Source organism: Urocampus carinirostris, chromosome 18 (genome assembly GCF_059441175.1).
Source record: "Urocampus carinirostris isolate Australia breed hairy pipefish chromosome 18, RoL_Ucar_1.0, whole genome shotgun sequence".
Lineage (NCBI taxonomy): Eukaryota > Metazoa > Chordata > Actinopteri > Syngnathiformes > Syngnathidae > Urocampus > Urocampus carinirostris.
In genome coordinates, this window is record NC_142366.1 from 23,571,046 (window position 1) to 23,589,217 (window position 18,172).

The window sequence follows — 18,172 nt, forward strand, 5'->3', positions numbered from 1 at the left end:
CTCGAAAATTCGCGTCCGGCGGAAAAACGCAAAAAAGTCGCACTCGTTCAACACAAACTCAAATGACCGAAGATGATCATCCTCGTCAAAACTCTCTCACAAAAGTCCGATTTACCGTAGCATATATCATCACCCCCCCCCCCCCAAACGTCATTCACCTCTGACATTCTGCAAACAACAAAGATACCAAAGAAACTAGGATACCCCCCCCCCCCCCCGCCAATCAGACTCACTGTTATAATAAAATAAAATACTCCTCATAATAAAATCACATATAACTATCCAAAAAACTCCCAAAATGCACTGCACACCAATTCAAAATAAACCCTCTCACGTCATCACCATCAACCCTAAAGAATAGAATAGAATAGAATCTACCTTTATTGTCATTGTTACAAAAACGGGTTGAACATATTGTGACCACGACATTGGACGTGGCGCTCCAGGCTCACATTTAAGAGGAGGATAAAAGAAAACAAAGAAGATAAGGTTATAATTTATACACTATAAAGAAACAAAGAAGATCCATTTACACAATATTCAAACAAGAAAAGCCAACATCCCCCAATAATAGATCAGACACAAAAGAAAAAACGAAAACTTTCAAGTGTCACAATTAAATCTTTGCTACAGGGTTGGCACACCTTTTTTATGGCCAAATTCAAGCATTTTCAAGGCCAATTTTCTCACGTTTCCAATACCTTCAAAGAAAGAAATCCAGCACCCGTCCAAAGCATGTTTTTTTCTGGTGTCAAGACCAGAACGGAGACAGGACCCACTTGCGATACGTTTCTCTCAGTTTTATCGGAAGAAAGGAATCCGGCGATCGCTGGTTGCGGGAAGCAAATCGCTCTGAACGCAGAAGTGCGACTTTCGTGGCGAGCGATGGCAGTGTCGGGAACGGAAAAAAACAGGTCAGTCGCCGGGACAGGAGAGCGAAAAATGTGTTTGGGATGGGAAAGCAGAGGAGAGGAGACGTGGTCAAGATAAAAAAAACGGGTCGAAGCCGGGGAACAGACAGGAGCAAAAACAGGTGGGAGTCAGGGTCGAAAAAAGTATACACTGTGGTTTGCAGACGGACTGACCAAAGTGGACGGATAGGAATGGGTTTGAATAGGGACAGCGAGCCAATCAGAGTGCATCACATCAGTAGTTATGACATCTGGTTGGTTTTGATGATCAAAATAAAGTGGCTCTCTTGCTGCTCGCACATCATTTGTACTCTCTTGAGCTCTTCCTATCTCTGATCTTTTTGTGTCAACCGGCTGCTGTAAAATGACAGGAATTCTGCCATTCTTCCTCAACAATGCACGTGTCGCTTCAATACATCAAGCTTGTGAACAAATACAGAAAGCACTTCATAGGTGTCGATTAATAATGGAGTTCAATACGGAAGACAAAAAAAGAAAGGAAGTACCGTATGTATACAAAGCAGAAAAATGAGCCGCATTGTGACTCATTCGAGTGATATTGATTGCTCCCAAGCAGAGTGCATTCAAACCTTCAATCTTAGAAACTGTCCCTGTTGCCAGGGCGCCCGATCGGCCCCGCCCATGGAGACCAGCCGAAAGGCGTTGAGAGGTTGCTCCCTGACTACTTAAACACTGTCTGGTGAGTCGCCTTTTGTCAGAGCGTCTGCAAAACTCTGTTTTGACACGTCAAGTCCTGTAAATCCCTGTTTTGCCTGTGTTTTTTGCTCTTGTTTTGCCAAGCCCTGTGAATCTCCATTTTTTTGCCCGTGTTTTGCTCCTGTTGTGTTCTCGCCCCGATCCGTTTGATTTTGACCATTTCCTCGTTCCGATCGATCTACTTCCGCGACCGACGATCTCCGGATCGAGTGATCGCTCATTCCTCTTCTCCCCAATAAACTTTGAGTAACATTATGCGAGTGGGTTCTGCTTCCGGTTTCCTGTCCTGGTCCTGAGAGAAACTGCTGATCTATTGCTGATAGTTTTACTTTTTTGCGTGTTTTTCTGAGGATCTGTGTCGAAATTGGTTCAAATAGAATTAACAATGTACAATGGCTGGGATGGGCTCCAGCCCCCTCGCGACCCTAATGAGGATAAGCGGTACGGCTGATGAGATGAGATGAGATGAGAATTGTAAAGAGTTGTTTTCCCTGTATTTGATCTTTCATTCATAGCAATGAAAAATTCACATTTTCATTTCTATTTTGTTGCATTTTCAGGGACTTGTGACTTGTGTAATCTGTTCAGCTCAAATTGTAATTGACTATTTCTGCAGAAGGGTGAATATTTTCATGGATATTTCACGTGTTTTGCAGGGATCCTCTGCAAAACATAGGAAATGACGAAGAATTCAATCATTTGGTGCATCATGTTTTGTTCCTATTGACGATATATCATTAAAAGGTGAAACAATCCGGGAAGCTGCTAGGGAGCCGAAAGGGCCGCTTTTCCGAACAGAGCTGTCCTTATGGGTGCCACCGGAGCGGGCGTACGGGCGTCATCTCCATTTACAGGGTGGTCTATCGAGTCGGACCGCGACTTTTCACGCATTTTCCTGACCTTGAAAACGTCGTATTCCATTTGAAGCATTTTCCAAAATTTCAAGCACCTGTACCAACCCCGTGGCTATCATTATGGTGTTTTTCCCCGGGCAAGGAAAACAAGCCCCCGCTGCCCTCCGGACCCAAATTTCCAGCGAGCGACGTCACAGAAGAATATAGAACGTGTCTGACGGGCTCTCCCGTGAAAATAGAAGAGCTTCTTTTGCCGAGGGCCGTCCTTCCACTCGGGTCCTTTGGATCCAAGGAAACCAGAGGCGCGCCGCAATTAGTGCTAATTGCTAACAGGCATATATGGGGACAGCCCTTCACCCTTCGGATGCTATAGATTAGGGCCACCCGGGTAGATTATTTTTTCGGGGAGTTAAAAACACTTAACTTTTCTATTCCCGAACGCATTCGTGTTGAAAATATCTGTTTTCTATTCTTATTTTGACCTTTACAAACCACGGCTCGCGGTCCACATGCGGCACGTCGGGCTTTGGCATCAGGCTCTGCCAAACCAAAACGCTCAAAATATATAGACAATGTATACTTATATCATGATAAATCATAGCAGTACTAATAAAAACGTTTTGTTTTTGGCTATCCACTTTTTTCCTCACGTCGACAACAAAAACGCGACTGCGGAAATACTACAAAAATACTACAAAACAGAAAACATTGTTCTAAAAAACAGGGACCTCCTATATTCCTTTGGTTTCATTCTGAAAAGGAAACATACTATCGCAATATTGCGAAAGTACTACTCCAGTAATACTATTATACAATCATATTATTAAAATATATTTAAAAAATACTACTTTGGAAATCCTATAAAAATACTACAGAAATCCTAAAAAAAACTACGAGACAAGTACTAAAAAAATCCTCGACAGTGATACTGTGATACAAAAATACTACTACAGAAATATTACAACGGAACAACTACAAAAATACCACTGCGGTAATACTGCAAGGATACCAGAGATATACTACAAAAAATCTTCTTCGGAAACACTATAGATACAACAGAAACGCAACAGAAGTACTATTGTGGAAATACAACTGAAATATGAAAGAAATATGACCAAAATTCCACTTTGGATATACTAAAAATACTTCAGAAATACAACAGTGGTACTACTATGGAAATGCAAGAAAATTCTACCGCAAAAATAAAACAGCAGTAATACTACATAAAAACTACATAAAAACATACAACAAAGATTCTATCTTTGAAAGACTTTTGAAAGGCATTTTAAAATACTACATATAATACAATACTCAAAATACATATATCACGTAATCCACATTTCAAACTATTTGAATAGAAAGAAAGAAACGCAATACATAAGCTACTATTTTTGAGGGAACGTGTTCTACGAGCTATTTTGCTGAAAACGGCTCACCGAAAATGGGCTCAGACGGGAAAGTCACCTTTCCAAACCGCAGATAGGAACAAAAACGAAAGGCCTACTTTCGTCTTTTGGAACAGTTTTGGAAATTCTGGTCGAATACGGCCTCGTGTATTTTGATTTCAGATCGGGAAGCGACAACGTCAAATACGGAATCCGTCGGACAAAATCAAACGGCGGAATGTCCGAAATGCCGAAACGCCTTTTTGGTTCGAGCTTCGTCGGATAAGGCGTGTCGCTCGTATTGCCGTTTCGGAGGGTTTAGTCTTCATTTGATTTCCGGCACTCTCGCGATCGGATTTGAATTTATAACCGATATTCTTTTGACGTGATAAAAAAGAATGTCTGGGGCCCATTTTGAAGCTTTAAAAGCAAAGGGCCGATCGTCCTCCTCTCGATACCGACGAACGGCATCGACCCCGAAAAAGCCGTCCATCTTTAGTAATACATACGGGTGGCCAAAGGGATTGTTTCTTTTTTTTCAAGAATGAGTCCAAATGACAAAAAGTGTTTGGCACTCAAGGAGTTAATAGCACGAGCTCTAAGAAAAGTAGTTGCGCTCCTCGGTCAATCCCCGTAAATGTTAGGAATTAGGCCGTTACGTAACAGCATTATTTTCTTCAGTACCGGGGTCATCTAACTCCTTGTTTTGCTGCCTTTACCGTTACTGACGCTCAAAAGCGCTGGGTCACTTTGTCTCGTAGCGATCAGCATAGGGAAGCGGGACGTCCCGGCTCAATCTTTTAGCATATCAATTCACCGACAACACGGAAAGAGAACGCGGCTCTCGTTCGAGCGAACAGAAGAAGGATTGGATGATAACTTGATATTGTTTCACAGTTGACTTTTGTTGCGAACAAACGACTTGAAGTACAGTAGGCTATGTCTACTTGACCCGTTGTCTCAGGCTTTGAGAGTTTGAATGTATTAAAGTGTCATTTTGATCATATCGTTCCTTTTGGTTGCACTCGAAGTGTGCGAGGTGCCATCCGCGTGACGAGGTTCAAGATCACAACCGTCCATCTAACGGCAATTCTGTTGGGAAAATGTCCAATATTTTGGAGAGGAAAGGAAGGGAAATCGGGATTTTCCTCTGTAACCTGTTGCGCTGACTCAGTTGGTTACTTTTTAGTAAGTGAGTCTGTCCAAGCGTTACTATTTTGAAGTCTGTGTCCAAGTACACAAGGCTAAAGTGGATTCAGAAGAGAGGAGTGACGAGGAAGGGTCGGCCCCCCGGTGCGACGGGCCCCCGGTGCGACGGGCCCCCGGTGCGACGGGCCCCCGGAGCGACGGCGACAATCCCCCGGTGCGACGGCTCCTTTCACTTTTGCTCACTTTGAGGCGCACGCCGCGGCATGCCATCGGCACGCCATCGGCATCGGCACGCCACGGCATCGCACGCCATGGCGCGCTAAAGGAAAGCCGGCCCCGCCCACCCGCACTAAGCTCCGCCCACTCCTCCATCCGTATGTCACGCGAGGCGACAACCGAGACAAAGAGGTCGGGTCCGAGGTCGTAGGTCACGCTGCGAGGGGTGGGTGGGGGGTCGGAGGGGAGCAACCTATATTAGCCCCCTCCCCCCCGCCTCGTTATTGTTCATTATTTAGTATCGCTGCTATACTATTACGCTACTAGTAGAATTCACAGTCTTCTCTATGATTTCCTTTTCCTTTGTTTTTTTTCTACTTGTTTTTCCTTCCACCTCTCTTTTTACTTTTTTGTTCTAATTTTGTTCTCCCTTTTCCTTTTTTCTTTTAGATTTTCTCCTTTTGTTTCTTTTTTTTCCAGCGTGTTCTTTTCCCTCTTTTTAAAAATGTTTTACTTTTCTTTTTTTTTCTCTCCTTTCATGTTTTTTGTCTTTTTTTTCCCCATTTTTTTTAGAGCGCCCTCTCCACTACATCCAGTTTTCTTTGGGTCCGTGGGCAGACACCGCCAACCCCCTCTGAATTATTTTGTAATGAGTCATTTCGTAGGCTTAGCAGGGAATCCCAGAAAAAAATCATCAACTATAAATCAAAATATTCACATATCTCCCCAAAAAATGGTAAAACACAAAACAATTTTAGTATTTTACACAATTTACACAAGTTGACACGCACCGTGCAAAAACTTCAAATACAAATTAAAAGTGTTAACTCTTCAGTGATATGAAGAAAGGATGAAATGCAAAAGCATTCGGTCACGGAGACCCAAAAATACCAATGAAAAGAATTCCAACCCAAAGCAAAAGATCAGCGGCGCATCGAAAGATCCGAGGCACTCGGCTTAGGAGCAATCGATAGCATTACAATAATGATTGTTGAGTCGGAATGGCAGAATTCGTGTCAGTTTATAGCGGCTCGTTGACCCAAAAAGATCATAGATCGCACAAAGTACGCGCTAGCAGCAAGAAAGTCGACACTAACGCAAAACGTTCTTTCGATCGGCGCCGGATTTCTCTTTTTGAAGGTACTGGCAAAATGGCAAAACGGGCCTTGAAAGTGCTTGAAAAGTGCTTGAATTTGCAAAAAGCAAAAGATTGCCATTTCCGCTGCCACAAAAACAAAAGAGAGCGCGAGACGCAAGGCGGAACGGCGTTCCTTACCTCCAAGAGGAGGCCGCTTTCATTGAGGCTCGTACTCAAGGGGGCGCTCTCTTTCCGGCCGCTCTGGAGGTCGGAGGACGCCGTGCCCGGGTGCTTTCTGGGCGTCTTGTCTTGATTTGCTGCGGAAGGCCAAAGAAAACGTCAACTTTGTGGCCGGCTTTGGAGGGAAGGAGCGTCGGGGAGCCGTCTGAGGTGGCTACTGAGCACCCCCACGCTGTCTTATCCCTCTCCCTTTCCGCCAACAGACACCCACAAACCTCTTTCAGTCAGGAAACCTATCGATCCTGTCGCGCGCGGACGTTACCGGGGGGGGGCGGGGACGGGCCATGCCCACCCAAAGAAAAGCGGACGGAGTAGCGACGGCGGTCCCCGCAGCGCGTACGATATCGTGGACTCTCCTGCCCCCCACAGCACACCGTGTGCGAGCGTCCCCCTTTTTCTTTTCGAGGAGTGGCTTTTCAGACGCTCTTTCTCTTCCTTATGCCATTGATTATTATGGAAGGTGATGCACAAAATGACTTTAAAAGGGAGAAATACAATTCAAAACAACGAGGAAAAAACAATCATGTCAAAAAGGAAAAAGCCAATGGCATAAAATTGCATGAAGTCATAGTAGGAAAAACCTAGAAAAAAGAAAAGGGAAAATAGAGAACAAAAAAGCAAGGAATAATAAAACAAAAGAAGGGAAGTCAAAGAAAAAAAGAAAATGAAGGGAAACTGATTTTTTTCGAAAAGAATCGAAAACGGGGAAGAACAAATGCAGAAAAGAAAAGGGAATACAAAGACAAGTGGTGAAAAGGGAAGCCAAAAAACGGAATTAAAAGCAAAAAGACAAAAACGGGAAAAACCATCGCAATCTTCTCGCTTTGAATCCTCTGATTTTTTTCTATCGTTCTCTCGTTCCTTTTTTTCTCGAGGTTTACTTTGTGTTTGAATTCTTTGAGTGATTATCGCTCATCCTCTTGGAGTCTCCGTCGTGGGTCTTCTTCGTTTTGGCCGGTAGGACGGAATGGGGCGACATCTGGCGGGCGAATCGCACGCGCTGTCCCTTCACCTTTCAAACACCGTCAGGGAAGAAAAAGGCCATTTTTTGGAGCGGTAGTATCTGCTTCTATGCGTTGGAAAGGAAAGGAGGGAGGAAGGGAAAGCGAGACGGGATCGGCTGTTGGCGTGCGGGAAGGCTGCCATGTGCGCGGGTGACGTGCGTCTGGCCTGTCGCTGGCGTGTCGCTGGCGTGTGGAAGCCATGTTTGCGTGTTTGTTGTCAGGGGGGGTGGGCGTGCGGCTCGCTCTCCCGGATCAACCCTCGCGCTCCCCGCCGTTAGTCACGCCACGTCGCCGGGGAGGAAAGACGACCGCCGAACGGACGGACCGACGGACCGACAGACGGCTCGCTCGCCGGGAAAAAAGCGCCAAGCCGTATTCCTCGCAGGTGTCAAGCAGGCGGCCCGCGGGCCAAATCAGGCCCGCGAGACAACACTCAGAGAAGCGCAGGAGAAAAACAAGCTGCAGGTGGAAATATGTCAACGTGATATTGCCAAAGAAAAGTGCCTCGAACAAAGACACTGTACTTTTATTTATTTCTCTCTCTCTCTCTCTTTTACAACCCTTTACTCCCACTCTCTGTCTCTTTCACTCTCTGTGTCTCTCTTTTTATCTTCCTTTGTTGCTCTTTGTCTCCTTTCTCACTTTCTTTTCTTTTTTCTCTCCTTCTGTCTTTCTATTTCTCTTTGCATTTCTTTCCCCCTCTCTCACGACTTTTTATCTTTTGTTTCTCACGCTCTCGCCCTCTCTCTCTTTCTTTGTCCCGCCCTCTCTCCTTTTCCTACCCTCTTTCTCTTATTTCTTGATCTCTCTTTTTCTTTCTCTTGAATCGACTCGTCCGGCCCCCGACTAATGTTTGTTCTACCGCGGGGCCCCCGAGTTCAAATGAGTTCGACACCCCTGCTCTACATATATCGACTACAGTTTACGGTCGAGGTGTCGCGTTGTGGCGCTAAATAATCCTTTAAGCGGCAGCTCGCCGGAGACCTATGCTGATTGTTGACACTGTTAGACGAAAACCCACAGAACTAACTACAAACACACACACAAAAGGTTCAAACAACAAAACACCTGGAGCGATGGAATCGGGGGAGTGGTCGGAGCGGGCAGGGCTGTGCACACTCATTATCCTTTGCGAGACACTGAAGGTCAACGTGTTGGTATCCTTGTTTGCAGTACTTTGTGACATTTTTACAAAAAAACTTTGCTTGCACCTTGTTTTAAAGGACATGAATAACGGTCAGTCAATAGGAACTAATAACTGCGGGAGGGAGAGGATTTTGGATATCGATATGGGACACAGGCTCTGACATTATTACTATTCTGATCAAACCCAACAGAGTGAAAGAAAATGTGCGGAATCATTACTTTTTCTGGAGAGCGAGTTTGAGGATTTTGTTTCATTTGGTATTCAAATATATGCTGTCTCTCTCTCTCTCACTCTCTTTTTCTCTCTCAAAAAGAAAAATCGAAATATTTTCGCTTTTATGGCTCTTTGGGTGAAATAGGTTACCGGCCCCTGTCTTAGTGCAGCAGAAAACGAGTGCTACAAAGCATGAGGAAGAATACAAACTGCAGGGACTCAAAGTGAACAAACAGCACCCTGTCTCTGACCAGCCAATCACAATTTTTCCCGTCTTTTTCGGGGCGAGTCGAAATTTCTTGCATGTTTATAAGAGTCATTATTATTCAAATCACTATTTTTTGGGAACAATTTTCTTTTACCTGTAGGAGGTGCTAAGTAGCACACAATGTCAATTTCAATCAGGCAAAACGGAGAAAGGTTATGTTTTGGCTCGTTCGGATTCTATATTACAAAGATGCTTTATTCGGCTAATTCCATCGCTAACGAAATGAAGAGATGCCCCCCCCCCCACTGTATTTAGTAGCTATTCGTTTAAAGCAGGGGTCTCCGACCATCATCCGGGGGCCAATGGGGGGCCCCCGGGCTGATCGTTTAAACCAAAGGGACAGTGCCTATTTATGATCTTTCCAGCGAGATGTCGCCGCATTCTGTCGTGCCCCTGAAAACGAGTGCTAAAAGCACAACGGGAGAAAGTGAAATACGGACACTGTGAAAGTGACTGAAACGCACTTTATGATGTTGAAAAGAGAAATGGCTCTTTTCTTTCCTTTTTTGCCTTTTTTATTTTTTGGACTCCTTTTTTTTTCCTTTCTTCTTGTAAAAACTTGAAGAAGACGGTGGCTTTTTGCCCCCTTCCGGTCTGCGTTTTTGCTGGAGAGCGACGTCTAGCGGACAAAGAGCGCCCCTTTGAGGAGAGCGGAAAAGCCCATAACAGAAGGCCTTTTTTAGGGTGAGGAGCCGGGCCGGACTCAAAAGACTTTTCGGGGAGGCCTGTTTTGAAAAGGTCAACGTCATCCCGAAGGCGTTTATTGATTTTAGGACTCGGAAAAGAACCAAAAGTCCGCTCTCGGTGTGAAGTGGCGCCCCTTTATTATAACAGCTTTACCAGGAGGACGCTAATGAGGCTAATTAGCCGCCAGCCGATTGCCCGGAAGCCCCGTTCGCTCCAAATTGCCGGACGCTAAAGTCTTTATTTGGTCGTCGTGCACTCTGGCCGCAAACAAACAGGAGAGAGGGACGCCTGTTACGGCTCTTTTCGTCTCTCGAACGGTTCCGCGGGTTGGTGCGGTCGCTTGAATCTGTCGACCGACTTCGTACGGGGAGAAATAAAGCAAAAAAAAAGAACAAATCCTTTCAGAAAGGGAAAAAAGGAAACAAACCAAGAAAACAAAAAAAAAGAAAAGAAAGAAAAGAGAAAACAAGTAGAAAGCTAGGATAAGACAAGAGAACCCTAAATAATGAGTCTTGTGACGAACAGGGAAAAGAGACAAAAGAGGAAAAAAATAAAAAGTCATACAAAATTAGGGGGGGGGGGACAAAACAATAAAACAGGCAAAACGAAGAAGCAATAAAAACAATCGTAAACATCTGGAAGCAAAAAGAAAAGGGAAACGAGAGAGCCTAAGAGCAATCAAAAATCTAGTCCAAAGAAGAGATATTAAAAGAAGTTAAGAGCAAGCAAAGAAAATCAAGAAACGACTCCAAATCTCTATATAAAAGAACGCCTCTCGACCAATCCCAAGAGTCGTGTCCGTTTGTTCCCTCCCGAGAGCCTTTTTCTCAACGTTTTCCTTCCGAAGGGCTTCTTCGGGGTGTTCCCGCCACAAAAGCCTTTTCCTTTCCTATATGGCGACAATGTCGGACGCGGTTTCCGATATCCGCGGCAGTCGGCCATACTCGGATGACGCCAGACCCCTGTCGGATATCCTTTTCTCACGTTATCTGGAACGAAGAAGAACTTGTAAAACACACCGGGAGAACCTCTTCGGCATTCGGCCGTTTTCCGAACATGATCCTCTTTTTGAAGGGGGAAACCTTTTTCTTTTTCTTTCTTACGTTCTTTTTGGTGTGAATTTGGTCCATTCTTCTTCCGGCCTCCTCCCCGGTTGGCTGATTGGAATGGGCTTCTTGCAAAGGCGGTTAGAATTGCCAGTTAAATATTCAGGGAAACTAGCACCATGAAGTGGAAGGCGCTTGAACACGTTCCCTTATTTTGATCAATGCATTTTTGGCAAAATATATATAATATATAAATAAATGTGACTTGACTAGTATCTCTGTAGAATTACTGTAATAGTATTTTTGTTATAAGACTTTTGGTAGTATCTTTATAGTAGTTTTTCTGTATTATTTTGTAGTATTCGTGTAGTGGTATTTTCTAGTACTACTGTAGCAGTATTTCTGTTGCCCTCATGTAGGTTTTAGATCAGGGGATGGTGTCATAATAGTCTGTGGTTTGCAATCATCTGTGGTCTGCGCAGCCCTTTGAGACTCCTTGTGATTAAGGGCGTCACAAAGAAACAGGACTTGACTTGAGGTTTTTGAGTTTTTCCTTGCCCTCATGTCGGTTTTAGATCAGAGGATGGTGTCATAATAGTCTGTGGTTTGCAATCATCTGTGGTCTGTGTAGCCCTTTGAGACTCCTTGTGATTTAGGGTGTCACAAAAAAAACAGGACTTGACTTGAAAATACAGTTCTGGGTTGAAATGCCTGAGCCATTATGTGGATAGAAGCGGCAACTGTCGAGCAGCGAAGAATGATTGTTCTTAAATTGTTCTCTCATTATAATCTCCGGTGTCATCCGGATGACTCTTCTTCTTCTTGGAAGAGAATTCAAAACTAGCCGCGATCACTCGCATGCCGCTATCAAGATAATAGGCGTAAAATGAAAGAAAGGTCCCGCCGAACGACGAAAAAGGAGTACGTCGATCCGACGTTAGCGAAGTGGCGTGCCCAGGAGTCACGCCGTACACGTCGCTAACGCTAACGCTAGGGAGGCGATGCGGCGCGGTAACGTTCATACATGGCCGCCCGCAGACACAACAGCAGCTGCCGCACGCTTTTAACCTCGACCTTTTCCAGCGCACGCCATCGAAACAAGCTACGGCCGGCTAACAGGTACCGTGAGCTCCGAGAGCTCCGAGAGCGCCTCGACTTTCGGAAACGGGACGTTTCGTCGGATTGAAGAGTTTCGGAGCCCAAAAACGACATTGAACGGGAAGAAAATATCCACGAAAAAAGACATTTCGACTCACCTGGACACGGTTCAGGCATGTCAACATCATGAAGCGGAATGTCTACAAATCCTAAGATTTAAGACTCATTCCTTAAAGCTTTCTTAGCATCAGCGCACCAAAACGGTTCTAAAGCGGAGGTCTCGGACGCGATGTCCCCAGAGGACAGTCAAGCGCCCGCAGACCTGTTCTGAAAATAGCTCATCGGTCCCGGATCATTGGGATTTTCTAGGACAATGATTTTTTTTTTAACTGGTTTGCTGAGTTTATTTGACTCTACCTTGTAATCGCATAGTCATAACATAAGTAGTCATTTGAGGAATTCTTATCAATCCATTGCAGTTGACGGCCTTCATCCACAAAAAAAAAAAAAAAAAACAATTTGAGTATTGATCATTTTCAAGCAATTAATGACGAGAATCGAATGAAAATCCATACAGAATTGTTCTGTATTTTACACTTTTTTTTTTGTAGATTTCATATCATTTAAGGCAAGGGTGTCCAAACTTTTCATAAAGCGGGCCAGATTTGGTAAGCCGAAAATGTGTGAGGGCCGACTTTCCAGCCTGGCATTCCTCTTCAATAGTCTTTTATAAATTCACCCTCTGAGGCTCATAGCTCGTCTTTGTAGCATTTTCATTGGACTCGCAGGGTTTTGTAAAAAGCGCCGCTGCGCCGTTAAACCAGCTTCCAGTTGCTTCTCATTTTCACAGCGTTCATTTCCTATTTGCTTTTTCTAGTTGGCATGTTTCGTTGGGCAGTGCCTGTTCATATTATGTTCTTTAGATACAGCCACAGTCTTTTAGCAAATTAGGCAGATGCTGTTGTTTCAGATTTCGGTGGAAAAACACTCCGATTTCCGCTTGTCCTTGAAACTGCGGTCCTCACAGTCAACTTTCCTTTTTTGTATTTACAGTAGCGATGTTGGCTAACATTCTCACTGAACGCCAAGGTGGCCAAAGGGCTACTGCCATCATCTGGTGAAACAACGATTTATCACTTATTTGTACAAATATGTTTCGTACTGCTGTCAACATTACTGGCGGGCCACATATTATGATTTTTTTTTCATCACAGAGGCCGCAAACTGGTAGAATTTGAGCACGGACCATAACTGGCCCCTGGGCCGGACTTTGGACATGGCTGAAAAAAAGAAAATCAGAAAAAGAAAATCCGAGGAACCGTTTGGGAACCGAAAGAGCTGGCTCTTCTTAGTGAGCTGAGCCAAAAGAGCCGGTTTTCTAAACTGAGCTGTCCTCTTGGATGCAACCAGTAGGGGGCGGTGATGCTTCACATGACAATGCTATCATGACAAGCCACCGGAGCAGGCGTGTCGGTGTCATTTTCACAGACTTTAAAAAAGAAATCTTCATGTATCGGTGAGTCGGACTGCCAAGAAACACGACAATGGCAACAATCTCAAGCATTTTCAAGCATTTTCTTGACCTTGAATCCACAACATTGAAACGAAAGCATTTCAAGCACCCGTACGAACCCCGGAAAATAAGAGGTCTCTTGACATTTCGGCACGAAGGGATAATGCCTCGATAGGTTACGGCACGGAAAGAGAAAAATGTCGGTCTTGAAAATGCGCCAAGCGATATCTGCGGTCGGCAGCTGCCGCTCGTGGGCTGGACTGGACTGTCCCTCCCCGGCGTCCCTCCCCATCCAAAGATTTGCGTGAGAAGAAGGAATCCTTGTCACTCTCTCTCTCTCTCTGTTCCTCTCACTTTCTAAATGGGTGCCCAAATCGCTCTTTAACCCATGGAATCCCAATCCCAGAACAACCCAAAGTACATGGAATGCTCTCCTTGAAGCGCTTTTGCTCTCTTTTGAAAGAAAGCACCTTCAACCTTTTGTCCCAAACCGAAACAAGCGCTACGAACGCCGAGTCATCTGAAAATAGAAGCTTCACAATCTCGAGCCTGCAGATGAGAGTAGCAGGCACATTTTAGCTGGAAACGAACTCCAAGCCTTGCTTAATACCTTTTCAACTGTGATCCCAATCTGAAATACTATTGTATTTGACACATTTTCTAAGGATAGGTTTAGTCCTTTCCAGAAAGAGCCAGTTAGAGGTGACCAGTTTACAACACTAAAAACTCTGCGACTGTGTATTGTACTTTGGCCAATTTTAGACATTGTGAAAGAGTTGTTCATGGTTGACCGCTCTTTCCAGAAGTCAATCCGAGATTGTGCACAATTTGCACGTGATCGTCACGTGTCAAATGGATCTCGCGTCGCATTGTGCACGTTTCATTTCAGCTCTGATTTGAATACGACCCCTGGAAAATGGCACAAAATGAACCGCTTTGGTTGTGCCGATCATCACTCAAATCAGTGAGTACTCGATGTAGATATTCGTAGCTAGGGGAGGCGTTCTCCCTTTTATCAAAGAGGCCCGCACCGTGAAAAAAGCCTGCTCTTGGCTGAGAGGGGCGTCCACCCAACGGTCGGATGCCAACGACCCTATGGGGAATCGTTTTCCGAGTTTGTTTACTTTTAGAGGGGAGTAACCAGGGAATTATAAGATGGAACGGCAAACCAAGCAGACATGCTTTTAGGCTATTTTTTTTTTAATTCTGTTGGAATTCTGGTGTGTTTTGGAGTCGATATTTGCCGCGCTTAGATTCTCTGGCCTGTCCTGGCTGTAACGAAGCCATTTTTGCGGAATTTCAACCGGTCACCCGCTTTATAGTTTTGGGGTCTCTTGTTTCAGACGGACGGTGATGTTTCCGCCACGAGTGTATCTTGAGTCCCGAGAGTCCAAGCTTTTAAAGGATTTGCCGCGCGACCGTGTGCCGAGGCAGCGAAGCCACCGCTTTGTTTATGGACAGTCCGACAGCCCGAAGGCGAGCCCGCCCAAACCTTAAGGGTTAATGTGTTCATTGGGCCCGGGTTGGCCGGCAGCCACCTCCTTGGCTTAGTCCCGCCCCTTTCTTTCTCTCTCTCTCGCTCTCTCTCGGCAGGAAATCCACAAGACACGGAGCGGAAAAAAGAGAGAGAGAGAGGGCCGGCTGTCACGCGAGCCGGCCGTCCGTCAAGCACCCCCCCCCACCAACCCCCCCGACAGCGCTCTGGCGGGCCGCCAGGGCCTCGCGTGCAAAGCGCGGAGCCACGTTAGCCCGTAAAGAATGTCATCATAGCAACAGCTGTTAAATATTGATGACGGCTGGCGAGCGCTCAATGGCGCTCGCTAAAATGCTTAAGCCGCCGCCGTCACGGAAGCTAATACTCGTCGGGGCTCCGATGTCCGCCGCCGCCGCCGCCTCGGCTTCCGCCTGGCCGCTTTTTCCCCGCGTCTGAGTCGCTTTACCCGCAAAAGCTATTTCCCCTCGTCTGGTCTCGACGGCGTCCCCTGATCTAAAACCGACACCGGGGCAAGGAAAACCCAAATCGGCGTTGCGATTCATGAAACGGAGGTCGTTTGTACGCTCCGGAATAGGAATCTCTCTCGCCTCTAGATGGAAACAGTGAGGTCTCGGATGAAATCTCAAAAGGAAGAGCGTAGGAAAATGTCAGCACTGTTCATGCCAATATGAAGACATCACCTGAAAAGAGAGATGATAGCAGGGGCGTCACCGGGGGAGGGGCGTGCCCACCCACAGACACGCTCTGCCCACCCAAAGATAATTGAATGTCGTGGTGAGGGCGAGCAAAAGTCAAAGGAAAACGGAGAGAAAAAAGAAGAAAGCAAGAACTATGATGACCTTTGAGCTAGAGCTCACTAAACAAAAGAAACAGCACTTGAACAACATCTTACTTCGAGCCGATGACTTCTGTTGGTAGTATAGAAAATCCTGCATGGACTTGCTCCCTCGTATCTTTCAGATATAATCTCCCCCTATGTTCTGGTCTGAAACCTTCCCTCTGAAAATGCTGGTCTACTCGTGATCCCAAGAGCCAAGAAGAAATCCGCAGGTTGGAGAGCGTTCTCCATTCGGGCGCCAGTGCTGTGGAACGCTCTTCCCCCTGAGATTGGATCTGCAACCTCAGTGCAAATGTTTCCATCTAAGCTTAAAACACACTTCTACTCTATAGCATATGAATAACCTATATTTTATGTTGACAATATCTGTGTATTATTTGCCCTCATGTAGGTTTGAGATCAGGGAATGGTGTCATAATAGTCTGTGGTCTGTGCAGCCCTTTGAGACTCTTTGTGATTAAGGGCCAAACAAAGAAACAGGACTTGACTTGACTGATTTTGAGTTTTTCCTTGCCCTCATGTAGGTTTGAGATCAGGGGATGCTGTCATAATAGTCTGTAGTTTGCAATAGTCTTTGATCTGTGCAGCCCTGTGAGACGCTTTGTAATTAAGGCTAATAAACAGGATTTGACTTTCTGTAGAAAACATGGGGTTTCCTTTCAGCATCAGCCTTAAGGTCCTACAAGAAAGCCACTCGGTATCCTCACTTCACCCCCGCCGCCGCCGTGACTCATTTTCATACGCGGCCGGAGGGAAAACCACAATGCACGCTCACGTGCACGCTCACGCACGTAGACGCAGATGTACACAAAGCAAGGGAAGCTCCATTGTCGCGTTTTTATGTCAAACGTCCTTCCTTCAAATATAGAACCGAACCTCCGAGTTCTGGAAGACGAGTCCCTCGTCTCCAGGCACAGTTACAGGGAACGACCCACGCTACGTGGAAAACATACTCGGTTAAGATCGGGGGGGTCTCAAAGTTTTTAGGAGACCTCCGCCTTCGTGAGTACCTCAAAGCGCGGTGGTGGAGTGTTTTATTGACATTTGTCCTCCGCGCCGTGCATGAAGCACAGAGTAGAAGCACGAACAACGGAGACCCCAAGTGTAGCAGACGCTCCGGTCGTTTTGTGGAAAAAAGATTGAAAACAGACGCAGAGACGGGTGAAGAGAGACTAAGAAAAGTTCTGTAGCACTTCACCGTGACCACGGAGGGAGACGAGCGAGGGCCGATGCGCTCGCTGCGTTAAAAATGTCAGCGGCAGGCGGCACGAAGCCAATTAAATGAATCGTTCGGGAGACGAAAGCGTTAGCTCTTCTCAGTGAGCCGGTTTTCTAAACAAAGCCGTCCTCTCGGGTGCGACCGGCTTCAGAACGCCATCAAGACAAGCCACCAGAGCGGGCGCGTCGGCCTCATCACCGCGCACTTTCTTTTCATTTGTTGCGTGGCCGATAGAGTCAGAGCGCCAAGAAACACGGCAACCCTTTTTCTGACTTGGAAAATGTTCCGATTCAAGCATTCCAGAGGATTTCAAACCTGACCTAAAAAGAAACTGAATACAATATGAGTATATTGTAGGATGTTGTTATTGAAAAGCGTCAGTTCCTGTTTTTCCGAGTGACGCCTTTTGAATAGAATGCGTCACATTTGGTGGCCCTCAGAAAGAGCCTGCCCCCCCCCCACTCAATAAAGGCTGCATTCAGGAAGTCCCCTACCTGGCCACTTCCTATTTTGGTCGCGTGCACCGTCGCTCCCTTTACTAGCAAGAAGAGACGTTTCCCTTTTGGGCCCGTTGACTTGCTTTTGTCCGTCCGGATCCAAAATATATTCCGGAACCAACAAAGCTGGGGCTCTCAGGCTAATGCTAAATGCTAAATCTCCAAGAAGGGTTTGAAAGCAGCGCTGGGCACGCTACTTTCAAATTCTCAATCGTTATAGTTCACTATTTCTTCCATAAAGTAACAGTGTTAGTAACTGAACTACTCTGAAGTAAAAGTAACTCATTACCGGGGGAAAGTCACTATTTTAGTTCATTTCAAAAGAAGTTGTCGTATGTCCAAAAATGTAAAAATCTTCTAAGCGGTTTATGAATACGAACAGACAGCTCATCTTGTCATATTTATGGCACACATTAATCCCAAAATTCACGCGCAACAAAAAGAAACAATATCTATCATAAACCATAAACGATATGAAGTCGGTGGAATCCATTCCATCTAACTCTCACAACTGGAGACAACTGCTCAAGAAGACATATACTACTGTCCTTCAAGTATTTTGTTCACAACAAAAGTCAACTGCAAAACATTAGAAAG

The 18,172-nt window shown here is 45.5% G+C and overlaps 1 protein-coding gene across 1 annotated transcript in view; it reads right to left on the minus strand.

Annotated features, from left to right (window-relative positions):
• ahrra (aryl hydrocarbon receptor repressor a) overlaps positions 1 to 18,172 on the minus strand; it is a 53,624-nt gene that overhangs the window by 12,164 nt on the left and 23,288 nt on the right. Inside the window, exon 4 of the mRNA XM_088322305.1 lies at positions 6,509 to 6,627. Within this exon, the coding sequence (XP_088178431.1) occupies positions 6,509 to 6,627 (119 nt within the window). The remainder of the gene's footprint in view (positions 1 to 6,508; positions 6,628 to 18,172) is intronic.